The sequence below is a fragment of the Chionomys nivalis genome, chromosome 13 (genome assembly GCF_950005125.1).
Source record: "Chionomys nivalis chromosome 13, mChiNiv1.1, whole genome shotgun sequence".
In the NCBI taxonomy this organism is placed as follows: domain Eukaryota; kingdom Metazoa; phylum Chordata; class Mammalia; order Rodentia; family Cricetidae; genus Chionomys; species Chionomys nivalis.
In genome coordinates, this window is record NC_080098.1 from 41686204 (window position 1) to 41713942 (window position 27739).

The 27739-nt window shown below is 41.0% G+C and overlaps 1 protein-coding gene and 1 non-coding gene across 5 annotated transcripts; both read right to left on the bottom strand.

Annotated features, from left to right (window-relative positions):
• Positions 1-265: 265 nt before the first annotated feature.
• Trnas-gcu (transfer RNA serine (anticodon GCU)) lies at positions 266-347 on the bottom strand. The gene has a single exon. It is a non-coding gene; the product is annotated as a tRNA-Ser (tRNA).
• Positions 348-5866: 5519 nt separating this feature from the next.
• On the bottom strand, positions 5867-27739 carry Zkscan8 (zinc finger with KRAB and SCAN domains 8). Of its 4 annotated transcripts, XR_009058204.1 has the most exons (8): positions 27599-27739; positions 23794-24291; positions 22026-22194; positions 19410-19498; positions 18992-19115; positions 16470-18126; positions 6504-7053; positions 5867-6110 (listed from the first exon to the last, which is right to left on the bottom strand). XR_009058204.1 is itself a non-coding variant. In XM_057787748.1 (6 exons), exons 2-6 carry the CDS (start codon positions 24211-24213, stop codon positions 17174-17176), a joined length of 1755 nt encoding a protein of 584 aa, XP_057643731.1. In that variant the 5' UTR covers positions 24214-24291; positions 27599-27739; the 3' UTR covers positions 5867-17173. The 4 variants fall into 4 exon arrangements, 1 of the variants encoding a protein (XP_057643731.1); XR_009058203.1 differs by having other exon boundaries at positions 6504-18126; XM_057787748.1 differs by having other exon boundaries at positions 5867-18126.

Below are 27739 nucleotides of genomic sequence, written 5' to 3' on the forward strand. Positions count from 1 at the left end.
TAAAGGGCGGTTCAGCACTCACTGAAAGTCCTTCCCAATGCTATTCTGTGTTTCATCTCTTAATTCTTATCTCTGTTTCTTTTTGCTTAATAATTCCAGTCCTCACACTCCTACCCTGGAACATGTGAATCCGTTTAAGGCTGGTCCTCAACAATTATCTAAGATTCCCTCTAATGTCCGAAACAAATTTAAACCCCAATGTAAAAACAAAACCCTCAAACACTTGGCAGTTGGAATTTATGAAAAAGAACCATTTGGTAGTTCTCGATGAGGATGGGATTCGAACCCATGCGTGCAGAGCACAATGGATTAGCAGTCCATCGCCTTAACCACTCGGCCACCTCATCCTACGAGATGCTATTCCTTATAATTTCTTCTCACATGAAGGAGTCCCAGGAACTTTTGTATGACTGTTTTAATAGCCTTCCTCTAGCTAAATCTCCAAAATTGTCTGAGTCATAAAAGAAATTTAAAGCCACAACAAAAGGAGAAGCAAGCTTATTTGGCACATATTTGATGGGTTGAACCAGTGCCTGGCACACAGGACTGGACAGGCAAGGCAATGGTCTTGGCCTGGTTCCATTCAGTCCTGGCTGGAGTTTGTATTCAAGAAAAGGAACGTTCTAGCCTTTCGTACAAAACCTCTCCCAATTCCGTTTCTGGTTAACCTGACTCTTTGATTCCTTTTCCTTTGCTTTCCCCCACCATTACCCATCCCCACTTTATGGTCCCTGGATTTGGTGTTGATCACCCTATGGTGGGTCAGTGTGAACTTCTTTTAAAAAGCAGTGGTGAACTGCAAGCTGCCCTGGCTAGAACTGTTAGACAGAGAAACCCTGTCTCTAAAAACCAAAAAAAGGCATAAAATTATGATAAATGTTAAATGTGCTATCAGCAAAAGTGCTCAGAAAGTTAGAGAGCACATGATTACCATTGTGCAGGCCGTTTGGTGTGAGGGTGGTGTTGATCACCTAAACTAACGGTACAGATAAAATACTAATCAAGTACTTGCAATTATGTCTATTAAAAAATTTAATAAAGAAAAGGTTTTTCTGTCAGTAAATGTTCATGTATTTGTTAAACTACTCATCTCTTTGAATGTATTATTTTTCTTCCCTGGTCAGTCCACAAAAATCTGGTATATTTATGCCTCAATTTTAACCTCAGCTAGGTGAAACAACGCAACTGTAACCTAATCCACGGGGTTGGAGAAGAAGGTCAAGGAGTCATGTGCAAGCCTTGCTCCACTAGGAGGGTGAGGTCAGCATCCACTCCACACACTGGTTAATCCTCCCCAGGTAGAGACAGCAGTTGGTGGTACAAAGGGGAGCTGCAGGCAGGAGATGAAGCAATATCCTTCCATCAGGTTCTCATAATTCCGGATCAGAGGTTTAACGCCTAATGAGTAATACCTCCCTAGCTTTGGACTGTGCTGGGCTCCCTTCTACAGGATACCTTCTGCAAATCATGGAATCCCCGAGCCTTCGCTGTAAGATACCACCTTTCATTTTCTATTTGCCCAGGGCCACACAGGAATAGGAATAGACTGTGTCTGCCTGCTCAGCCCAAATTCTTGCTGAATTTTAAGTATCAGATGAACACTGAAACATCAGTTACTAGAATTTGAAATGCATCCCCTGCCAAAGTTCAAGAAGGACATAAGCAAGTTAGAATGGTTTAACGCTTGGTGAAATCCTTAAGGATCCAGTGCAATCTTCGGCATTCCTAAATTTTGGAGAAAGTTTTCAAACAGTTCATGCCTTTAATCCCTAGAAGTACTAGTGAGGCAGAGGCAGGAAGACCACCCTGGCTATTAAGTGGGACTGTCACAAAAACCCTCCGAACAAGTGAATAAAGTAAAACAGAGGAGAAAGGGCCAGTAGGCACTTAGAACAGCGCTGTATCATAAACCCCAAACTAGAATAGCACCTACCCACACCAGTACATGGTGGGTGGCTTTTTTAGGGTGTCACCCTAGGCTTGAGTTCTCAGGGCTTCCTCTAGGTCCATTCCCCTCCAAGTCAGTTGTAAGAGACAGGTTTTTCCCACTTGAAAGTTTCAAGTATGGAGGTGGGGATGAATCTGGTCCATTTTCATCAGAAAGAATAGCTAATGAACCACAGGAATTTAGGCATGGGTGGCTGTGGGGGTGTCACCCTTTGCTGCTCCAATGCATGGTGCACCCAGACTTTTCTCCAGGTACTAGTTTATGTAAGACCCCAGGAGAGCACTGGGATGCTCTCCTATTCTTCCCCAAGGTAAAGTTAAAGGAATTGAGGATTGTGGTGTGTACCAAGTTTTAGGGCCTTCAGGAGCTGACATGGTTATGTTGAACTGCTCTTGTCTGTTCTCCAAGAACTGAATAGAGATAAATCTGATGGAAATCTTAGCTATATTCACTCATGCAGAAATGCAAATCAGCTGGATCCAGGGTGCAGCTTCCAGGGTGCCAGTCGGTGCTTGGAGGCTTCCAGCTGGTCAGCCTTGCCATTAGGCCTTCATGGTTGCCAAGCTTTGCACTCAGAGCATAAGGAATATTGCATTCTTAAATCAATGAGCCAATGTTCACGGGTTATTTGGACTATGTTTATTTTTAGTGTTGCGGTTGACTTATTTTGTACAAGAAATTATAAACATGTTTAGAAGTCTCCCTTAACATCACTTTTAGGAGAAGAAAAACCACTCATATGAGAGACCTGTTCATTTGTCCTTAATGAGACTCTAGTACCAACCATAAGATTGTACTGTTTATAGCTCAGGCTGTTTCCCACTCCTGCACACCTCACTATGGTAGGTCTAAAATGTGTGCTCCTCCTGCCATAGCCTCTGTGGGTACTGAGATCACAGGGGTTTACCTGGCTATGTGTTTTCCTTATGAAAGTTTGCTTGCTAACCTTGTGCTGAAGCTGGAAACAGCATTTCCACTGAGGTAAGAATCTCCCATAAGAAATTAAGTAAACAAATGTACCATTCTTTTGCTTAGTGCTTGAAGACATTTCCCAGAGAAAAATGTCATCACATGAATGAATCGTGGAAGAAACACACTTTCTCCCTACTGTCAGCATCCATCTTGTCTACTAGGCTCTTCCATCTCCTTTTAAAACGTTGCTTTTGGAGGACTCACATGCAAGGCTTTGAGAGCTTGAATGGCTCTTTGAAGGTAGACATTGCCTATGTTTTCCCAACCTCCAGAGTTCTGGTTAAACTTTTTTTTCTTTTTTTAGATTTCAGGGTCTCATTATTCTTGACTGGCTTCGAACATCTAGTGAGTAATTATTTAGTGGGGGGTGGTTATGAATTTCTAATCCTCCTGTCTCTACCTTCTAAGTGTTGGAATCATAGTTGTGGTCTGGGTTATGTCCTGAGATGGGAAGGAGCTTCAGTGCAAAGAAAAGAATTATCTGACTACAAGACGAGTTTGAAACAAGCGGCTGGCTCTGAATAGCGCCAGCTGTCTTTATTTATACATCAAAAACAAGCAGGTTTTTCCATACTAACAAACACATTTTTCCTATCCTCCAACATTAACCGTAAAATTATGTAAAATATGTTTCCCAACTTTTACATCAACACATCTTTAAACCCAAAACAACACTTAGCATCTTGCTAGCCTGGCCTCATATTGAGCCAGATACATACTGTCTTTACAAAATTAAAAGGTGATTGACATGTTCCTTTCTCATTAGCGTTAAGAAAATTCAAGGGTAATAAAACATTATGCAATCTATTTCTGGGATTGTTTTCCATCCCTTCCTTTTTTAACATATTATTTATAGTTTTATTTGATCTTGAACTGTCTGACCTGTAGGATTGTTTGGTATACCTATAATATGCTTTATATTAAGCAAAAAAATGGTTTCATTTTCTTAGATACATATGCTGGACCATTATCTGTCTTTATTTGTGCAGGTATACCCATGATGGCCATAATGTCTAACAAATGCATGATCACTGAATCAGCCTTTTTTGAGCTCAAAGCAGTTGTCCATTGAAAACCTGCATAAGTATCAATGGTGTGGTATACATAATTTAATTATCCAAAATCTGCAAAATGAAACACATCCATCTCCCAGATTTCATTCCTTTGAGTATCCTGTGGGTTACTCCTTGCAGGTAGAGGTGTTTGGTTATAGAAAGAGCAAACAGGACATCTCTTTATAATTTCCTTAGCTTGTTGCCATATAACAGAAAACTCTTTAAACCTTCACTATTGACATGATGTTTCTTATGAAATTCTGAGGCCTTCAGCACACTTCTAATCAATAATTGGTCAATTTCTGCATTATCTTGTGCTAGAGGACCTGGCAGGCCTGTATGAGATTGGATGTGTATTATGTATATGGGACAAAGCCTATTCCTGATTATATCTTGAACCTGAATGAATAATGAAGTCAATTCTGTATCATCTGGTATAAATTCAGCACTTTCAATATGCAAGACAACTCTTTCTGCGTATTGAGAATCAGTAACTATATCAAGTTCTTTAAAATTCCTTAGTACTATGAAAATAGCATATAGCTCTGTCTTTTGGACAGAATTATAAGGGCTTTTTCCACCTTACTTAAATCTTCTGATTTGTAACCTGCCTTTTCTGATTAATTTTCATTAGTAAAAAAAATGTATGGGCTCCAGTTATTGGCACATCACATACAATTTGGGGAAGAATCCTAGTTTTCTTTATAAGGTTAATTCTATCACTTTTAGGATAACTGTTATTAATCTCTCCCAAACAATTAGCACAAGCAATTTGCCAGGATCATTGTCTTCCCATAATTTTTTATATTTTATCAGTAGTAAAAGACACTATAATTTCTGCTTGGCCTATTTCTGCTAGTTGATGAAGTTGCAATTTTCCTTTTAAAATTAATTCAGAAGTCCTCATTGTCCATTATGTTCAGCGAGACCGGTTTTGTCCCATGCTTTTTCAGACCCCGGCCAGCTGGCCTTGGTGAGTTCCCGATAGAACATCCCCATTGCCTCAGTGTGTGGGTGCACCCCTCGCGGTCCTGAGTTCCTTGCTCGTGCTCACTCTCCTTCTGCTCCTGATTTGAATCGTGAGACTTCAGCCCAGTGCTCCAATGTTGGTCTCTGTCTCTGTCTTCTTTCATCGCCTGATGAAGGTTAATATTCAGGGGGATACAATGGCAATGGGTTCTTGATCCTATTGCACGTAATGGCTTTGTGGGAGCCCAGGTAGTTTGGATGCTCACCTTAACAGACCTGGATGGAGGTGGGTGGTCCTTGGACCTCCCACAGGGCAGAGAAACCTGCTTGCTCTTTGGGCTGAGGAGGAAGGAAGACTTGATTGGGGGAGGGGGAGGGAATGGGAGATGGTGGCGGGGAAGAGGCAGAAATCTTTAATAATTAAATAAATTAATTAATAAAAAAATAAAATAAAATTAATTCAGAGACCTTTTCCACATGAGTTTTTAATTACTTTGTTGACAGCTCTTAGATATGTCACCATTGTCCATTTTCCAGATTTCCTTTTAACAACAAATACAGGAGAATTCCAAGGGCTGGTTGATTCTTCAATGTTTCTCCTGTACCAGCTGTTCTGAAGCCTGCAGTTTCTCTTCTGTTGATGGCCATTGTTTAACCCATATTGGTTTCTCAGTTAACCATTTTAAAGGTAGGAGTGCAGGTACCTCTAAAGGTCTGCTAGTTGCTTTGTGTTCTTGTACAGCGTGAATGGCTGGTGACCTTTGTATATAGTGCCTTAAAATATCCTTCCCAGAAACATGAGTTTCTGGGACTGTAGGAATGTTAATCTGGGTATTGCATTGCTGCAGCAGGTCATGATCCCATAAACTCACTGCAATATTAGCCACATATGGCCTCAGCCTTCCTCTCTGTCCTTCTGGCCCTATGCAGTCAACTCATCTCATTCTTTGTTTCACTTGAGATAGGGTTCCAATTCCTAGGAATTGAACATTTGCCTCTTGAAGAGGCCAATTTGGATGTCAAGACTCTGGAGTAATGATAGTCATGGACACTAAAAAATCTCACGCTAGCTCAGAATTGAGTATAATAAAGGACTATTTATTTAGGGCTAGACTCACAGATCACAGTCCTCTGCATGAATGGGGATCAGGAGCCAAATACAGCAGCTGGAAGAGAGGAAGTATGTATTTTATGTCAGCATTTATAGTACAAGAGGCCATGCCCAAGTGGGCTGTTATCTTAAAGGCTACTGGCTGAAGGAGTTCTTCCAGCAAAGGACGACCCCAGAGGAGAGACAAAAATCAAGCCTCTATGTGCCTACCCCTCCAGAAATTCAGTGTCCACCAGACACAGCTAGTCCCTCCAGACTGTGGCCCAACCCGGCACTGGCCTTGCCTGGACCTCACCAAGGGGGTAGCCCACTTTGCTTGTGCTGAGGAGGGGGAGGGGAAAGGTGAGGGGACCATGTGAGAAGAGGGGGGCTGGAGGAGGAGCAGGAAAAGAACAAGTTTGTCTTCTGCAAAGTCCTGAGGATGACCCGGAGGAGCAAATGAACTCACTGGGAAACCAACTGACTCAGAAGGCCAGCTGCCAGGCTAGAGAGGCCAGCTTGGTCCACTTGCATCCAGATGCTTGGTGCTCTCTAGGACACTGGAGGTTTTCTTTTCTGCAGTCAGTAACCTTGGTCAGCTGGGTGTGAAGGAAGGAGGTGATGATTACTCAGAATGTCACCGTCAACATTTTATTTCATTAATCACTTAGAGAAGACAATACAATACAATTCCCAGCAATGACATAAGTTCTAAGAGAGCAAACACACATCCCTTTCTGTACTGTCTGGGTTCATCCAACTTCTCTAAGTTCATACAGTTTACCCCTTTCTTAAAGGCAATCAGACTCTCCATGCCACCTCTCCTGTAGTTCTGCTTCCTTTCCCATTATTGGTGTTCTTCAGGCTGTAGAAGCCAGGTCAGAGTGTTGCTCTCAAGTTATTTTATTAATAGGATCACTGGGACCATTGAAATCAGTTTTTCTGTAACATGCTGTCACATAGTGTCTGTCATTGGAGAGCAATTCACTGATTCCTTTTAAGAGATCCTCAAGACTTCACTAAAAGAAAAAAAAAGGATTATTTTGTTAAAATAATACAGGCTGCCAGAACTGTTACCATAACTACAAGGTATCATCGGAGAAAAATGTACAATGTCAAATACAGGGCAAGTTTGCTAAGGGCAATTAGTAACTTTCTGGGGGACAGGTGGGGACTGGTACCTCCCTACCATGTCTTTGCCTTCAATGCTGCTGCAGAAGATGGAGAAGCATCAATAGATCTGCTTCAGTTGCTGGAAGGTGAGTCTGGTGTGAGTGAAGGTAGCTGCTACAGCAAATGGTGACCTATTACAAGCAAGCTGAAAGAAACAGGTCTATTCTTCATTCAGAAGGAAATAGCATGATCAATATAAGCATAGGTGAGAGAGGAAGCAAGCATCAACTAAATTCAGAGCACCTGGTATTATTTCCCATTATTTACACACTCCTTGCCCTGTGCACTTTTGTTTGGGAAAGTAACTGATGGATAGTGTGATATCTACCACCTGTGTCAGGAGCACACTTGCAGTTCAGACCCACTGATGATGGCAAGAAAAATTACTATTCTGGTCCCAAGAGGAAAGCAACTCCAACTCATGGCAAAACTGAATATTGAGAAAACCTTTTTCCTTAAGAGGATGCATTTGGGTGCAGTCTCTGTAGCTCTTGCTTTCTGGGGATTGTGCTTATGACTTACACATCTGAGATACATATAGGAAACTGCCTCCCAATTCAGCAGGGAACCGTCTGGCACCTGCCATGTCTTCTGGAGAGACTGAAATTTCTGTTCTTCTTAGGAGGGGCCAGGTGCCTCAAAAGCTCTGGGTAAGGCCAGACTTTGCCCTCATTAGCTTAGACTGTAGTTTCTTTTTCCTTGCTCTGTGTTTGCTGTCTAAATTTGGTTCTGCTTCATAACCCTTTTGCTCCTGGTCATCAAGACTCTGATTTCCTATTTTACCTTCGAAGAAAGTAAATTTTGTTTCCTTTTTACTGAGGCACAAACACCATCGAATCTTGGGATTTAAAGTCATTACAATTGTGAAACATCTCTAGTGGGGTTTCATTATGGCCATAGGAGCAATGATCTTAGCAGTGACTCTATGTGCTCTTTTAATGACTAGAAACCAGTCACAACAGATTTCTGAAAGGTTGGTTTACTGCAAAATTTCTCAGGCCATTCATCTAAGAAATTCACCTAAACCAGGCACGGTGGAGCACGCCTTTAATCAGAGCACTTGGGAGGCAGAGGCAGGTGGATCTTTGAGAGCTCAAGGCCAGTCTGGTCTACAAAGTGGGTTCAGAAGCCAGGGCTGTTACACAGAGAAACTCTCAAGACAAAAAAAAAAATTAGCTTAAGGCATTCTAGCCAATATGATGGTTTGGACATATGAGCTGATTAAAAAGAATTAATTGTTAAAAATGAAATACTTAGGTGGAGTCTTAGGTGAAGTCATTCATCTGATGGCAGAGCATGGATTAAAAACATACAGTACACCTATCAAGTGATAGTGTCTCCGGCCCTTCAATGTCAGAATGAGTTGACAAGCTAAGTGACACAACACCATTCTTTAGACGTTGACTACTTCAACACAACAGAGCAACGCCACTCTTTGGTAAGTTACACATCAGCTGACTTGCTAACTCTGGAGTTGATTCTTTCTTACCTTGTTGACGGATGCACCACTGAACTGCAAACGGAGACTATGGTGTTTTCAAATGCTGGTTTAGCTACTCAATTTAGTGAATCACATTTCCTTAGAAACCCGTCTTATAAGTAGGATTAACACAAAGTATATAAAACCTTAGGACTGAGTTCTACTTACAAACAGAACATTCTAGTTCATGGTTTTCTTGGACAAATGGCAGCAAAATTGATCTAGAGGCCAACAAAGAGTGTGTTTGTTGCCATGTTGTTCCCAAGCTGAAGCTCTGATAGACTGCAGCTTCTTTGCTTTTCTTAATAGCTAGCCTCCAGTATTTTATCTCTGATGGGACAGTACGGTAATGAGTCAGCACATGAAAGCTGGACTTGTGCTCTCACCTGCACTCAGCAGAGGCTGCAGGCAGACCTAATGTTGAAAACAACCACGAAACATAACAGGTACAAGTGTACATATATAGTTTTCTTGTTTCTTTTGAAGTGCTGGTCACCAAATGTAATGCAGCTGGCTTTACTTATTACTGAGCTATATCTTCAGCCTTGAAACTTGTGTTCTATAGAACTGAAGGTTCTATATAACTGCAGTTGAGAAAAATTGGCTGCATGTTTAAAAATAGCACTTGCAAGACACACACACACAAAATAAAACTCGCAACAGATATGACAGACATCCTAATTTGACCACTAGGCACTGTACATATTCCAATGCTGTTACCCCAAGAGTTACTACATGCCAATTAAAGAGAAAGTACTAAAAAATTTAACCAAAATTTTAATGGTACTGTGAATCTCATATATTAAGGCTTTAACCACAAAATAAAATACACCCCCAACATTCCGTTACAGAGGATAACTTCAAGGATGCTTCGTAGCATCTTTGTACTCTCTTCACTAGATGCTAGCATTCCAGTTGCCCACCAATTGTATAATCCCCAATGTCTCCAGACACAGCTAAACTTCCAAACTACTAAGAAAACAGCAGATGCAAACCCTACTTTCCAGCTCCTTTTACAGTTGTGCTTTTATCAGAATAAGTTTGTGTGTGTGCTATCTATTTTCTTTTCTCTTTGATTTTGAAAACAAGGCATCAGGTAGTCTAAGTTGCTGCGACACTCCTTATGTAGCAAGGGTAGAGCTGAACTTCTGATTGTCCTGCCTTCGCTACCTAAGTGCTGGGAATCTTGACTTGTGGAACTCACATGGCTTGTTTTCTATTTTCTTCTTTTTTAAATTCAATAACTTTGGCCACGAGTTTTTTTTAAACTTCATTTCTCCTCTTCTTCCTCCCCCACCCATTTTTTACATAGACCCTCCCAGAATTCAGGACTTCACTCCTTGATAAAGGCTAACTTTGGTATACTATAGTACTTTATGGAGAAAGGTTTTTTTTTTTTTTTTTTGTTTTGTTTTGTTTTTGATACAGGGTTTCTCTGTGTAGCCCTGGCCACTCTGGAACTAACTCAGTAGATCAGACTGGTCTCCAACTCAGAGACTGGCCTGCCTCTGCCTCCTAAATGCAGGGATTAATGGTATGCACCACCACCACCCCACCAGTTTTGTACTTTTTCAGTGCACAAAACAAGACACATCATGAAAACCCTTAAAAATTTCAATATCACAAAAACCCACACAATAATTCAACAAGCATTTATTAAACACCTACTGTGTGCTCAGCACTGTACTAGGCACTAAGAGTGTGCAGTGATACAAACGTTACAGTTATTATCCCTGCCCTCAAGGAGCTTACAATTTAATTTCGGAAATAAATACAAATGTGAAACTACTATACATACTTCTAGAAATAATTACAGAGCAAGGTATTAGTAACTTGAAAGTTAACTGCTCAGGCAGCTCAGACTAAGGGAAGATCTTGATGTGAGGTGAACTCAATTAGGAGGTGCTCACTCAAAGACATACAGGAAGTGAGTTTAAAGAGTGAACAGGAGTTACGGCCAAAGAGTAATCAAAGAGGGAAAACCATGAGAAAGGCACTGAGGCAAAGGTCTGTAAGACAACAGCAGAGAGCTGGAGGACGTTTGAATGTGCTGTATGAAGGTGAACAAGCTAGAGAGTGATGAAAGCTGAGGCAGATTCAGAATGGAGGGTAAAGTCATAGAACACTGTCACTCTGGTGAGAATTATCTGCTGGAGGAGGAGTAAAACATGATACCATGAAAATGGAGTTTGAGGATCATTTTTTCAAGTGTTTTATAAGCTGAATATTCTAAAAGGAAGTATGGAAACCTGAGCCCACGTGATGTAGACCTAATTGGAAGACTGTAACGGTATAGCAGAAAAAAACAAAACCTAAGTGATAATGAAAATGAGCCCCAAGAAGAAAAGAACTGAGATAAACAAGTTTCTAGACTTGGAGAGGGGAAGGCAGAAAAAGATGGAATGATAACTTCAAGGGTGAGATGAGAAATACAAAGGGCAGCGATTCTATTTAGGGTACAGGGTTTGCTGAAAAGAAATACAAATTGAAGGAGAATGGTGAATTTCAATTATCAGGTTGTGCAGATACCTGAGGAAAATACCGTAAGCAGAGATGACATACAAAGTGGGAAATATGAAGTCAAATACAAAGCACAACAAAACAGATAAACAGGAAAAGAGACAGAAAAAGTGAGCAAAAGTATGATATAGGATTATTTTAGTATAAAGGAGAAAAAAAGACTAATAAAGAAAAGCCAGATGTTAGAGAAAAATGACCCAAAAAGATGCCATAAAACAAAGAAAGGAAAACAGAATTCTTGAAGTATGGTTATTAGTCAAAGGTTCTCTAGAGAACAGAGCTTATAGAATGAATACACACACACGCGCACACACGCACGCACGCACACATACCCACACATGGAGAGAATGGATTTCATTAGTGGTTTATAAGCTGTGGTCCAGCAATGGCTGTCTATCAATGGGAAGTCCAAGAATGGACCAGCTGTTTACTCTACCAGGCTGGATGTCTCAGCTGGTCTTCATTATAAACCAGAATCCTGAAGAAGTAGGGTCTAACTCCAGTGAAGGAATGGACTTGCCAGCAAAAAGCAAGGAAGCAAGAGCAAAAGTTTCTTTCTTGCATATCCTCATAGACGCTGCCATCAGAAGGTTTGGTGCAGATTAAAGGTGGATACTCCCACCTCAAAAGATCCAGATTAAAAGTGGGTCTTTCCTCTTGAAATGATTTAAAATAAATCCCTGACATGTATACCCAGCAATCTAGTTTTAGTTAATTCCAGATGTAGTCAAGTTGACAGCTAAGAGTAGCCATCACAAATCCACCCACCCCTTGTCAACTTGACACACAATCTTATCTCCTTACATCATGCTTAATTTCCAAGTGAAAATAATAATCAGGTCATAATTATACCTAAGGTGATATAAATATCACACATATAATTGCAAATGTATTATATATTTAACAAGGTCATAATTATACCTACATGATATAACTATCCCTTATACAACCACAAGCCCATTATAAATTTTAAAATAGACGGCAATGTCCCTTGAGGGACATTCTTTTGGTATCTCAAAACTTAATATGATAATTACAGATATTCTCATGTTACATTACTGATAAAGAAACTGAGGAAAGAAACACAGATATCTGAACAAACACATTCTTTTTTTTTTTTTTTTTTTGGTTTTTCGAGACAGGGTTTCTCTGTGGTTTTGGAGCCTGTCCTGGAACTAGCTCTTGTAGACCAGGCTGGTCTCGAACTCACAGAGATCCGCCTGCCTCTGCCTCCCGAGTGCTGGGATTAAAGGCGTGCGCCACCACCGCCCGGCAACAAACACATTCTTAACAAAATATGACAGAAACAGTCATGTCAATTATAATCCTCATTTCTGCAACTGGTTCCATGAGCATAGATGGTATTTAGAGCTACCTTTTTCTACTACCCATTCTGTAGTTCCTCAAAGCAGAAAAGGCAATATTTAAGGGGTGGGAGTACATCTTCTGCTGAGGGCAGAGAGACTATTCCCTCAGGTGAGATAAGGCCCTGAGAAGTGGAGGGTAGAATCAACAGGGTCTTCCCACACATCTCCATCCCACATTTCAGGATCCAATTCTTTACTAATTAATGCTCTAACCTGAACCACTGATACCCTTTGAGGTTGGGACTTGATTTTTTATTTCTTAGGTAATTCGGCCAACCTTAGAATGAGGGCTTTGGTTTGATTTTCCACAATCTGAGCTGTGGCTGCTGAAGAGAAGATTCTCTTCCAGTGCACATGCACTTAGAAACCTCTAGGCTGTTTATGTATATCCAGAGTCAGCCAGTTTTATCACTGAGCACATTATTGTTCTTCATTATATTTTGATATGCTAGAAGCTGGTTAATTCTATCAAGGAGTTCATTCTTTTCCTTTGTCAATTTATCTAGAGATGCTGGGAGCAATGAACCACTGCCATCATTTTCCTTATTTTTCTACAAATTGTCAGAGTTTTATATACAGAGTCACCAAATCTCTTACCTCCCACAACTGGTGAATCAGGACAATCAAATGCACTTGTCTCTTAAGTCTGTAAAATAGTTCACACTATGGGCTTTTAATAAACCCTGAGTTTCTGAGAGGAAAGCCTATGGCCAGATACTTAAAAAATTTTATCCTTATACTTCTATTGCTCTAGAACCACTTCTGGTACAAAATTCTGTATTACTCAGGGTTCTCTAGTAGAATAGAACTTATAGAATGAGTGTATGTATACACACACACACACACACACACACACAAAGAGGAATTATTAGAATGGCTTACCCGCTGTGGTCTAGTTAGTTCAACAATGGCTGCCTATCAACAAAAGACCCAAGAATCCAGTAATACTCAAAATGACAACCAAGATTAGCCATCACATATGGCAAAATTCAACATTATGAATATAAAAGTGATTAAGGAAGACAACAACAACAATATACAGCCTTAATTTACACACTGGTCATTCTACATTCATTTTAGTGGAATGTTGACTGTGACAGCCAGTAAGGAAATGTTTTTAAGAGCTAAGGCAGAAATTGGTTAAAATGAGAAACATATTTGAAAAATCAAGGAAAACACAAGACACACAAAATGGTGATTGGAAATGGGCAAGAAGCTTGAAGGTTTTCTCTGTAGGCTATGGATAAACATACTGCTGCCATCTTAACTGCCCATCTGCCCAACCTGGAATCTACTCACTTCTTTCTCCCTTCGGCAGTCTACAGAGAAATGTTTCTGTTTTACCCTCCTAGTTACTCCTTTATGCAGTCTACTGACAAAATTTACCTTTTTTATACTGAAAATCAAGACTATCGACGTCTAAAGATGTTCTTACCCCAAATAGTATTTTAAGCCAATTTGCCAGTAATTGCAATGGATCCATACTATACTATTGTCCACTGTCTACCTAGTATCTCTTAAGACCAGGGGTACATGGCTTCATTTGGCAGGCCAGAGTTTAGTCAGTGTTGGTAGCGTAGCACAGTAGCCATCACAGGCTCTAGCACCAGGCTGTACGGGTTAGAATCTTGTCATTTGCTGGCTATGTGATGTTGGCTAGTTCTCTAAGCTCTTATTTTTATCGTTTATAAATGGGGTATGTAGTGATACTAGCTTTTAAGTGGATAAATGTTTAACTTAGGGTTTGGCTCACAACAATTGTTCAAAACAAAACAAAAAAAGTCAGCTATCACTCTGGAGAAGCAGAAACAAGAGCAAGGTTATACTGGCCCATGTTGGGATCAATCACCACATTCTTGAATACCTATCTGGTCTCATGGAGAAATTCTTTGAAACCTCAGAGGTTTCTCCCAGTGGTATGTTGATGGCAAGTGAGTTAGGGAAGAACCACTCTACCATGCCAGATCCTAAGATGAGCAGCTGAGGACGGTAGAAGAAAGTATTGGTAGACAATTCATTTCAGATTGAAAGAAAAAATTGACTCTATAGGATAAAAGTCTAATGAATGCCACGGATAGCTGACACCTCTAGATAATGTAATATGGATTAATTAATGCTTGGTAGATTCAAGACTAAAAATGACTTCTATGTTCTTCTTCAAAGGCTCCAGTCTTTTCCATTACCATATGCTATAACATTTGGCCTTTTCTATACATGTGCTAAATCAGCTTTGATAGTTGATTAAAATTTTATTATTTGTAACTATGTAATGTCTGTGTGTACCTGTGTGCAGGGCCTGCGTAGGCCAGATATGTTGGATCCCCGGGGCTGGAGTTACAGGAAGTTACAAGCCACCCAACATGGGTGCTAGGAACGGAACTCAATGGTTCTCTGCAAGAACAGTCCACATTCTCAACCGCTAAGCCATTTTCCAGTCCCAAATTACCTTTTTGGGTTCTTTTGAGACTGGCCTCACTATATTCAAGGCTGGCTTTGAACTTGCTATACAGACTTGGCTGGCCTATGAATGCTATGACTAAAGGTGTGCCTCACCAACAATGGATCCAATAACTCATTTTTAAATGACAACGTTTTTCATGTTCATGCCAGTGTAACATTAATCTTTCCAATCATATTATTTTCTTCCAGTTGCTGAGTAGCTCTTAGCAGTCTGAGACTGAAGTGATCTGTACACATTACTCTGGATACAAATGCTAAAGGGCAATTTATTGGAAACAAGGCAGGTACTCACACATATATGTACACACGCAGACTTCTAACTTCACCGACAATGTACTCATTCTATGTAACTTTTGCACACAAGGTAGCACTGACCTACATAGAAATCCTGTCATCTAGAGACGGTAAGGCACAACTCATGCAATTGGGGCAGGAGAGGTGGCTCAGTGGTTTAGAGTTTTAGAGAAGTGTTAGGAATGATAATCTATATTAAACTGGAAGGAAGCAAACAGAAAGGAGGGTAAGAAAATAAAGAATAATGAAAAGGACTGGTCTCAGAGAGTTAGCCAAAAAACTAAGATGATCCATTTTAGGACAGTCACAATGTAAAATTGTTTTCCTGGAGATTTCATCAGAACCTACTCAGAACCTGTCTTCTGAGTAAGACTAATGGAGTAATTTTAAGTGGAGGATTAAAGTTAAAGCAAAAGTTATTCAGCTTCAAGCTCACTAATCAAATGGCCAAACATGAAATATAATTAATAGTAACAGATGGTTTTCTTGCTCTTCATTAAATGAGAATTCTAAGAATGTCCCCAATACCTGGAGGACTAGCAGCACTACGAGAATAAGAAAGAAGTATAATTACTCCTCTGAAAGGACACTATATTTTAGGTGCACAAGATCTGATGTGTTATTTTAAAATAGTCTCATTACTTTACACAATATCCTATGTTATGCTGAAAGTTTTAGAGGTGAAATACAGGGCCTGGTGACAATGAGTGTAATAGTCTATCTTTGTTGTTAGATGACTGAGGGAGTGTGCCAGAATTCAGAATAAGGAATCAGAGATAAGATATTTGATAGATTACCACTGTGGATACTGAAGATATGCAAATGGAAGGAAACAGATAACGATGGAGCTGCAGAGGCCATCTGAGAAGGTCAGTCCAGGCTGACCATGTACTCAGGGAGTTTACATAGACAGGAACCTGAGAGCTGCACTATAATGGGCCAAAAGGAATGATGTACACTCTTTGTAAGGATTTTTAATGTCTTTTTCTAGCACCTCTGTTTCCTATTTGGTGCCAAAGCTTTGATAGTGCAAATATGTTTTGAACCACAGTGTACAGTGGGAAGGTGAAGGAGAGTCAGAAGTCATCCTGAGGTACACTCTGTCCATGCTCAAGAGTAGCCAGGCTGAGTCTCCACTCACCTCTTTCTTGGCATCACTCCCACCATCATCACTAAAGCAGCCACTTCCTTTGTTGACACAGGTACTGAGACTGGGGGTGGTGAAGGATGTGAGGTCAGGGATTCATTGGAGTCAGTAAAAGTGCTAAATGAAGAAAAATGCTACAGTGCTGTTAAAAATATAGCATTGAATTTGTAGAGGATTATGGGTTTATATCATCTAAGAGTACTAGAATAATACGTTAAATGTTCAACCATTTCCCTCTAACTAGGGTATTAGAAAGCTAAATACAAATCTTAGTCTCACTGAGGTTGCCTTGGACTCAAGCGGCTTCTCAGATTAGGATTTACTAGGGCATCTTTAGAGGGGGATGGCAGAAAGGGACCACAGAAATGGGGAGAAGCTTAGAGGAGTGGTCCCTCTCAAACTTATAGCTACTCTTGGGAAAGACAAAATATAGTGTTTCAAGTCACAGTAAGCAATCTGCTGTTATTTTAAAGTTCTGAAGAATATATAAAGCTGCCGGGGCTCTGCTTCACCAGATGCCTCCAAAGACAGTCAAGCCAATCAATCGGTACCGGGGACTGTGCTCAAACTACTGAAGTGCTGTTCTTAACTTTGTCACCACCACCACCACCACCAATTCTGCCCTTTTCACCAGCCTCTACACTACTACATGGTTTCTCTAATGCTGAATAATGCTCAGACAACAACCAAAGCTTTTCCTAAACTCCTGTGGTTTCAGGCTTTTCTCCAGTGTGGATTCTCTGATGTCGAATGAGGCTCGATCTCTGAATAAAGGCTTTCCCACACTCACTGCATTGATAGGGCTTCTCCCCTGTATGTATTCTCAGATGCTGAATGAGACCAGTGTTCCCATTGAAAGCTTTCCCACATTCTTTACACTTGTACGGTCTTTCTCCAGTATGGATTCTCTGATGTTCAATCAGGCCTGATTTCTGACTGAAGGCCCTCCCACACTCATTGCATTTGTAAGGTTTCTCCCCAGTGTGGCTTCTTTGATGGCCAATAAGATGGGAGCTGCGTCTGAATGTTTTCCCACACTCATCACACTCATAGGGTTTCTCCCCAGTGTGGATTCTCTGGTGTCCAATGAGGTGTGAACTATGACTGAAAGCTTTTCCACATTCATTACATTCATACGGTCTCTCCCCACTGTGGATTCTCTGGTGCAAAATAAGGCCTGCGCTCTGACTAAAGGCCTTACCACACTGATTACACTGATAGGGCTTCTCCCCGGTGTGGATTCTCTGGTGCAGGATCAGGCCTGTGTTCTGACTGAAGGCCTTACCACATTCTTTACAGTGATAGCGCTTCACTTTGTTGTGGATGTCCTGATGGGAAAGAAGGGCTGACCTATAGCTGAAGGCTTTACTGCAGACATTACATTGATAGGGTTTCTCTCCAGTGTGGATTCTCCAGTGTCGAACAAGGCCTGAGTTCTGAGCAAAGCTTTTCCCACATTCATCACATTTATGCCGTCTCTCTTGTGTGGGATTTCCCTGCTGCCTCTCTAATCTGTCTTGGGTTTCTCCATGCGCAAGACCCACGATAACATCCCCGTTGCACTTGGCAGTTGTTTGTCCATGAGGCTGGATTCCGGTTGATATTACCTGTTTTGAAAAGAATTCCTTGTTCTCACTCCTGGTCTCACCATCTGAAATAAACACACAGTAAGCAATCATTCTCAAAGTCACTCTACTTTCTATACAGAAGGGGGAAGTGAAGTTGTAATGGAAGCTACAAGCAAATATAAGCTTCTCTACTCAAAACATGGAGAGATACATGCAAGCTCATCAAGTAAAAGTACCAAATGCCAAGTGGGAAAGATATGTCAGGAAAAAAGGGTTTTCTGATACGTGAGTAGTGTTGGAAGGGATTAACCGAGAAGTGTAGGTTGGGGAGTAGGAAGAGATAAACTGAGTGGGACAGAATGCACCAAACAGTCCTGAAAAGGGTAGAAGTACAACTGGCTCATATGACAGAAACACTCTACTATCCACTATCATGATGGTCCAAGGGGACCTGAAGAAAGGTGTGAATGCAGGGAGTACTACAAACACGCCACTTTCTAACTGGCAAAAAGAACAGTCTTCACTACATAGATACAAACTGAAAGGACTTTTGGGTTGGAGAACAAAATGTTTAATTTCATATCTCAGCAATCTCAATCTAATACTTATTTCTTAAATTCTGAGTTTCTTTTCTTTGCAATTCATTAAAAAAATTTAAAGCAAATTTATATCTATGCATGTCACATGTGTAAGGTATCTGCAGAGCCTAGTAGAAGGCATCTTAGCCCCCAGAGTTGGAGTTTCTGGTGGTTATACGGTACCTGATGTGGATGCTGGGAAAAGAACTCCAGTCCTCCGGAAGAGCAGGAAGCACTCTTAACCATTGAGCCATCTCTACAGCCCTGAATCCTGAGTTTAAGTTCAACTAAGTCCTCCAGAAACCTTATAAAGATACCAGAAACACAGCAGAGAAAGTTCTTAAATTATAATAACTACAGCTCTCCTTACCCAGGGAGAACATGTTTCTGTATTTCTCGGGCCTGTTATCTCTATTCAGATCCTTCTGTGATGGATCAAGAAGCCACTCTTCTCGAATAAGAGACACAGCCATGTCTTCAATCTTTTCCAAAGTCTGAAACAAAAGAAGACCCTCATTTGGGGCCTAGAAAGGTTCCATAGCTCAAAACCAGTGTTTGCGATAACTACAGGTTAGGAGAGGTGAAGAAGCAGGAGTGTGCTAACCAAAGGGATGTGAACAGCTGGGAGGAAGAGGAAAGTGCACTGGATTTATTGCGGAAAATTAAAGGCTAGTTTGTTACTAAGTAAAAAGGGTTCAGAGGAAGTTCTTAAACAGGCAGCACTAGAGACAGATTTGCCACAACATTGTCAGAGATATGGGCTTTTAGTGAGAAGGAGCACAACTCACCTGGAACCCTGCAGTGAGAAGTCTAGCTGTCACCTGATCTCCAGAACTTCTTTTCTGGGAAGGAGTACGACTCTGAGAAGCAGACATGGCTGAGAGGAGAAAGGAGCTATGAATTGACTAGTCTTGTTGTATGGTTGTGGGAGCCAGCATTCACTATCCACAATTACTTTTATTTCAGAATACATATGCCAAGGATTTTGCACATAAAGTGCCGACATCTTGGACTCTGGCCCATATTCATGGATGTCCACAGAACATCTGTACTTTAATGTACCTGAACTTACATATTTAAATAAACAAAGTATACTGATTTCCTAATAGGGGCTGCTCTCTAATTTATTCTCTACCCAAAGTACTATCTCTGTATAGCATTCCTTCAGAACCTGAAATCCTAGAAAACTGAACATGAGAACCAATCAAACTGTTACCTTTCTAGTAACTGCTGTGGCCACAGTGACTACTTTTCATGGTTAGTGAACATCTTATCACCAAAAACAACCTCATAATTAAGCAAAACATGTTTTGAACAACAAGATTTAGGACTTCAGATAAGAATTATATAATTAACAAAAATGAATTTATTTCTGTGCTACTTCTTAGAAAAATTAAAAATTCTTAGCCTTTTGACTAAGTTAAAGTGCAGGAATATTAAAAATTCACTTATATGCTGGGGTGGCAAATGCCTACAGTCACAGCACTTATTGGCAGGAGGACCATCACAACTTTGAGGCCAGGCTTATCTACATAGCGAGTTCTAGGCTAGGCAAGACTACAAAGATCCTGTTTCAAAAAGCAAAAAAAAAAAAAAAAAAAAAAAAAAATTCACTTATAGAAAACAAAGCATTATAAATCCATACATAGGGAAAAGCACATAAACATACCCAAAACACCCTACAAAGATGAATAGCCTAGAATAGGCTGTTCTGTATAAAATAGGGCAATTCTCAATATACAACAGAAAAATGTCACCCCTCTTTCCCCCCCCTCCCAAAAACAAGACAAAAAGAAACAAACCAGGGAAACCAGATTTAAGGGGCATCATCTGGTCCAAAGAATTTACATGTCCATGGGTAAACAATAATAATAATGATAATAAAATGGAAGGGTTGAGGACATAGCTCAATTAGAAGAGTGCTTGCCTTGGATGATTAAAGCCCTGGGTTAGTACTGAGCACTGCCCAAAACAACACAAGACACACCCACCCTCCACACACACTCAGGACTGGAATGATGGCTCAGTGGTAAAGTGCTTGCTATGGAAGTAAGAGGACAGAAGTTCATAATCCCATCACCCACATAAAAGCCTCATGCCTTGAGTCTCAGTGTTAGCGGCTGGAAGAGAACAAGGACAGGCAGATCTGTAGAACCTGCAGGTCAGGTAGTCTAGCTGAAATGGTAGACCTACATGTTTAGGGAAAGATTTCATCTCAAAAAATAAGGTGGAGGGGACAAGGGGAGCTTGGGGGGTAAAAGTGCTTCCTATATAATCCTGAGGACTCAAGTTCAATTCTTGGAATCCATGGTGGATGGACAGAAACAGCTCTTGAAGAAAGTTGTTCTCTGACCTCCAGGTGTATGTCTAGTATATACACTACTGCTACTACTAGTAACAACAACAACAACAATAATAGTAAGGTAGGGGGAATTAGCCTAGCAAGATTACTCTTAAGTCATCAAAGATAACATCACAATAGGTCAAATTTCTGAAATGTTCTTTCTAAATATACACAAGTAGAACCTAAATATGAGACAATACCAAAGCAAACCTAATCTGCAGCCATTCCAATTCTAATCTATGTTCTTTAAAACTGGTAAGGTCGTGAAAGACTAAAGAAATCACGCCCAAAAGGTGTAATTAAAGGAGACTGAAGAGATTTATGACTAAATGCAGTGTGGTCATAGGGTAGACCCTGGACCAGAAAAGACACTGAGACAACTGGAACCTGAGTATGAGATGAGGGCTGGATCAGGACCACTGCTGCACCGTAGCTCCTGGCTATGCCATCCTACTGTGGTCATCAAAATGCTCTCATTAAAAGAAAGGCATATTGAAGTAACTGTAAATAAAATGTTATGATACTAGAAAAATCTAAATAAAATGTCTGCTGTAAATGTACTGGGGTAACAAAGTTCTTTTTTCTTTGCTCATGTCCTCTGGGCATGCCATGGCCATTGCCCTCCTGAACTCTTAGCCGCTGTGGCTATATGCATAAGACCTGCAAAAGACTGGGCCCATTAACTTTTGCCACAGAGTGGGGAAAGGATCACAAGCCCCCCACCCCCATTCCCATATAGGCAATTAAATGGTGCTAAGAGATTTCTCTAGTGGTGTGGCGGCTCCTAAGCTACCTACGTTTCTATAAAAAAAAAATCCTTTATCCTACTCCTAATTAAACTCATTGGCTCACAAGTTAGTCTTCAAAAAACTTGTTTCTTTGGTGTGTCCTTGGTGCCCCATTTGGGGGTGAACAGTTGTTTATGCCCACAGGAAAAGTCCACATACTACTTCTATAAACATTCAAAACCAGAAGATGGAGACTACTCAAACACTGATGCCACTTCCTGACTGAGACAGGAGCCCCAAACATAAGTCTCTTTCCTTTCCACTTTCCTCACCCTTAGAAGTGAAATCTGGCCTCTCTCCTCTGTCCTGTGGCTTTTGGGGCGCTGCAGGTTTATGTTTGGTTGCCATGGGTCGGAACTGAGTACTTGGAGGTTCTGGTGCAGATTCTGAAGGTACGACTTCCTCCCAGAGAACTCTGTGCCCATGTGTATGAGCTGAGACCTAGAAACAATGGGACAGCTGAGTTATGAAGAATTCCTTTGAGAAAGGAAGTGAAGGTAGTAGCAGAACCAATACTCATATTAGGAAAAGCAAGCAGTATAATTGCATTTACTTCTTAGGGCAACAAGAAACACCACGTTAGCACAGAAAGAAAGGATTCGTTCTGCTCAGTTCTAAAAAGATTTCTGTTCTTGTTCCTCTATTACATCTAGCACCAATATTTGTCCTTCAACTCTAGGACAGAGAATGAGTAACAGAAAACTAAAACAGGGCCATACAATACTAAGACACTCTTCTGACGAGGAACTAGGAAGCCTGTATTCTAGTAAGCAGTCATCTCTAATTATGTAGGCAAAGCTAGCTGACACAGAAAATAGTTTAGCGAGCTGGGCTTTACTTGATCTGTACTAAGCACCCTCCGCCCACAATGCACCTAGCTCCTGTTAGCAACCTAGGACTCACACCTGCATTAAGCTGTGCCCACACCTTACTCTGAACAATGAAATAAATTTCTCTTTTTCTTAACAACCGTGAAACCTAGACAGCTTGTACTAAGTCATAGTCCTGTTATATCTGGGTAAGGAAGGTGAGGGGGCCAAGCAGACCCAGGCTGACGTTGGGTACATGAGCAGTAAGGCAAACTGTCCTTTGAGAAAACAAAAAACACCCTCATCATGCCTGTTGGCAAACTCTTTTTACTCTCAAACTTCAGAAAAAGAAGCTCCAAATAAAAGTGGCCTAGCACTGTATTTCTTCCTTTGTACTCTTGTTCTGTCATTGAGAAAAGTTTCCTTCCTACTTGTACAATTTGTGTGGGTCTTTAACTCCTTGAATAGGACGTAAAAAATGTGGAAACACTTGGCCCAAACCCTGACCACTGGTACCATGGGTACCCCAGAAGAAAATTAATTTAAGCTCCTTGTGTATCATGGTCCCATTAAGCAAGCAAGGGAAATCTTATGAGGGGAAAAAATGGTTTCTATCCTTTACAAAACTACAAGTGTAACACATAGTGCTTTAAATAATATCCATCCGCATCCAACAGAAACCAATGCATAGAATTTTTTCCTCAATGTGAAGCCAGTGTGTGGTGATACTGTTTGTGCTCTAATAAAGCTTGCCTGAAGATCAGAGGGTGGAGCTGGTCACCAGTTAACCACAGAGGCCAGGCAGTGGAGGCACACACCTTTAATCCCTGCACTTTGGAGGTGGAAGCAGGAAGATCAGGAGTTCAGTGCCCCACTGGGTTGGTTACAGGAGATTTAACCAGTCTAAAAGAAAAACAGAGCTCACACCTTTGATCCCAACACTTGGGATCTCACGCCTTTAATCCTAGCACTAGGGAGGTGGAGACACGAAGTGATATGGCTGGGCAGAGAGGAATATAAGGCAGGAGAAAGCTCAGCCCCTTCAGTCTGAGGATTTGGTGGAGGTAAGAAGTCTCTCTGGTGGCTGGCTCCTTTACTTCTCTGATCTTTCAGCATTTATCTCAATATGTGATTCCAGGTTTGTATTATTAAGACCAATAAGAATTTATCTACACCAAAGTCTCTCTACTCAGCTTCCAGGAATTCAGTCCCAGCATGCACAGCTACTTACTGGTTGTCCTAGGATATTAATCTGCCTTTGCAAGTCCTCCAACAGGGTCACTACCTCCTCTCCATTTTCTAACTGGTGTTCCTTCACCAGAGTCTGCAGCTCCCCTGGCAGGATGGTCAGGAACTGCTCCAGCACCAGCAGCTCCAGGATCTGCTCCTTGCTGTTCAAGTCTGGCCGCAGCCACTGATGGCAAAGTGCTCGTAGCTGGATCAGAGCTTCCCGGGGTCCTAGAGTCTCCTGGTAGCATAGCTGCCTGAAACGTAGGCGAAACAGTTCTTGGCCAGCAGTACTATTTTCATGCATGCTAGATTCCTCATCCCAACCATGATCCTCCTCTATCTTGACAATTACAAGATCCTCTTCAGGAGTCTGGTCTGGTGGAGATGGGGCCGAAGAAGGCTTTCTTGATTCTGCAGCCATTTAGGGCCAGAGAAGCTTAAAAGGCCCCTTTCCTCTACCTTCTGAATCTTCTTAAGTCTTCCGAGGACCTCCAGGGTACTTGTTTTAGAACAGAAAATGATAAATATGTTAATGTAAGGCAAAAGTCATAGTAAATTACCAAGATACTTCAACAAGCGCCCCTAAACAATCAGCCACACCAAATCTACCCAGGTACAAACCCTTCCAGTTTCCTGTTTAGGGTTGTCGGGGATGGAGACTCAGCCTAACTGAAATTCTGCATTTATTAGCAGGTAAGTCTCAGTACCTCACTGAGCTCCGCATAGCACCTTGTACACCTCCCACTCTCAACTGGATTTTGTACTTCAGCTCTCAGCCTTGAGCTCATTCTCAACAGATGAGGTCATTTCTCTATCCTAAATTCAAGAACCCGGCTAACCCTTTCCTCCTTACTACCTAAGATTCTGCATTCTACTACGGCTCCCCTTCTTCCCTCCAGTCTCAGGGCTAATTCTTGAACCCCTCCTCTTACTCCTAAAAATCTACTTGGAGCAGTGGATCTGCAAAGAGCCAGGATGTCTTATCAACATCTACAATGCCCAAACCTAAGCCCACACACCAATGACCTTCCAGAATGTTTCAGAATAAAATGTAGTGTTTGAGTTTGACAACTTTCACTTAGGAGAAGACACCTGATATTAATCAATGTTGTGTCTGTTTATTCTTATACAAATAAATATTTATCTACTCCCCACCAGGTGAGTTGTTTCTTGAGCAGATTAGGAATAAAACCACTATGATTGTGTGCACACAAGTTCTTGTCTGAACAGTTTTTAATTTTGTGAGGTAAAACCCAGAAGAATTGCTGAGTTTTAAGTGTAGTATCTAAAAAATTGCTGAACTGTTTTTCAAAGTGGCCGCAATATTTTGTATTCCATTAGCGCTTGACATCATATCTTAAAAATTTAAATAATAGGTATATAGTAATGTGTCATAGTTCTAACTTGTTTTTCTAACGAACAATATTGAATACATCTATATTTTAGTGAAGTATCAATTTAAAAATTTTGGCTTATCTTCCTTTTTTTGACAAGTCTCAATCAAAGAACATTGAACTTGTGATTTTCCCATCTCCGCTTTCCAAGTGCTGTGACTGTAGGTGTGCACCACCATGCTCAGTTTTATTATTTAACTTATTTAGACTGTTGAGATCTTATCATGTAGCTGGTCTAGTCTGGAACCCAATGTGTGGCCCAGGATGATCTTTAACTTGTGATCGTCTTGCCTCCATCTCTCACGTACTGGGATTACATGCATGTGTCATTATGCTTTGCCCAGTATTATTTTGTAATTGAGGTTTTATATTGTTTGTGTGTTTAAGATTTGAGAACTCCTTATATATTCTGGATATAAGAGATACATGATTTACAAATATTGACGCACTTCTGCTTTATCTTCCTTTCCCTCTACATTACTACTCTTCTTATAACTGTACATTACTGGTTGCAAAAAGGTTTTGCTCTCTTCATTTCATAATCCTCATGAAAATTTTATCTTATTGATAAAATTAAAGAATAGCAGAGGGATAAATTTACAACACAACACAACGCAGAACTGTCTAGATTTGCTGTAAGAGCGAAGGTTACAGCTAGAACTCCAGGCCCAAAGAGCTCACTTGGATGGTTCTGTTTCTTTGTGGGGTATATGTACATTAATGGTCTCTGTACTTGTGTAGACACCACCCTTGCTAAGGCTGCAGTGGTGACTTCTCCTTGACTTTGGTTATACTTCTCTTTCATTTGTGCTCTACAATGCTACTAGCTCTGTCTTCAAAAAAGATGCCCTAGGTAGTACCTATGAATGCAACCACATTTGCAAATAGCAGGTAGATAGAATCAAATTCACATGAAGTTACAACTGGAACAAGATGGGTCCTTAATTCAGCATGACTGGTCTGTTAGAGACACGGGGTCTGCAGGACAGCTTAAGAGGTAAAGGCACCTACTGCCAAGCCTGACAGCCTAGATTTCGATTCCCAGGCTCCACAGAGTGGAGGGAGGGGACTGACTCCTGCAAGTTGTCCTCTGATCTCCACTAGGGCACTGTGGCATGAGTGGACCTTCTTGGTCCTCCCCAAACAATATATTACTCTATACCTCAGGCTGGTTTCACACTGGTGATTCCCCAACCTCACTTTCCTGAGTACTGCAGGCAATTAAAGATGTGCATCAATATACATTCTTTTTAATGACTAATGTTAATCTTTTAAAAATCTCTTCCTATCTAATAATTGTGTGTATACAAATTGCAGTGTTGGTAAGCACATATAAACACCGCTCCTTACATATGATCCTTAAAGAACATCCGGTCAGGCTTACTGACTGATTAATGTAAATGTAATAATCTTCTTCTCGATCTAAAATGTCAACTTCAACAATCCTGGCTTTTCACCATTTGTAGAAGATGTATTTTCCCCTTTGGATTAAGTTTAACTTGAGAAATGTCTTGGTATTGAGTGCAAACCAGGAAAAGACACAAGGAAAAGTAAACGAGACAAACACTGTGCTTTGTAGTTATCTCAAATTGCACTCACTGAATATTTTTCTTTCAGATATTCCTAAAGTTATTTCAATACAGGCTTAAGCATGGAGGTTAGGAGAAATGACACTCAGGAGGGGGCCAGGCACACAAGTGTGGGCGTGAGCTCCTCAGGGGTGTTGCTTTGATGAATGCATTTAAGATTTACCACATTCTTATATTTAACTACAAGAGAAACTCAAAACTTGCACATTCGCTAAAAGAATGACTGCCACATAACTACGCTTCAGAAAATTTGTCAGAAGTCTGTTGTCAAGTGGTGGTCATCATCTTAGATGTCTGACAAAGATTACTCATGGCTGACTTGAGAATCGGAAATGGGATCCTACAAAGTTTTCAAGTACCTATTTCAGTTAGCTTTAATAAATTAAGTAGGCAACGTATTCTGAATTCGGTTTAATTTTGTTAACCCGGAATTACTGAAAGCATATCTTTTGCACAGGTCTAGCCATCACATCAACCATTTTCTGTGCAGAAAAAAAAAAAAAAAGGAGTAACCAAAAAAAAAAAAATCAGGTTTCCATGAGTAGCAGAGACTTTAAATAAAAAAAAAAAAAAGTATCTTCAAAAAATGAATTTTGAGATCGAAAGGCAAAATCTCTTGAGTAAGAACAGCTGATACACGGGCCGGCTTTACAAGTAAGAGCGACTGCAAAGTAACACAGGGAGACTGGCGGTGAAAAGAGGGGCCCCGTGGGAAGTTGGGGCCGATGTCGGCCTGCTGGGCTGGCGCAGGCCCTCCGCCGACCCGCTCCCCGCGCTCCGGCCTCCGCAGCCCGCGCACCCCTGCTCGGCCGAGCGAACTCACCGAGAGCTCCGCACGATGCCCGAGGGCGGGAGGCGGCACAGCGCGGACCGGGAAGCGCGCGAGGAGACGCGACGGACGCCGAAACCGGGCGGGACCCTCCAGTCGCTAACTTCCAAAGCCTCGGAGCCGCAGAACCGGCCA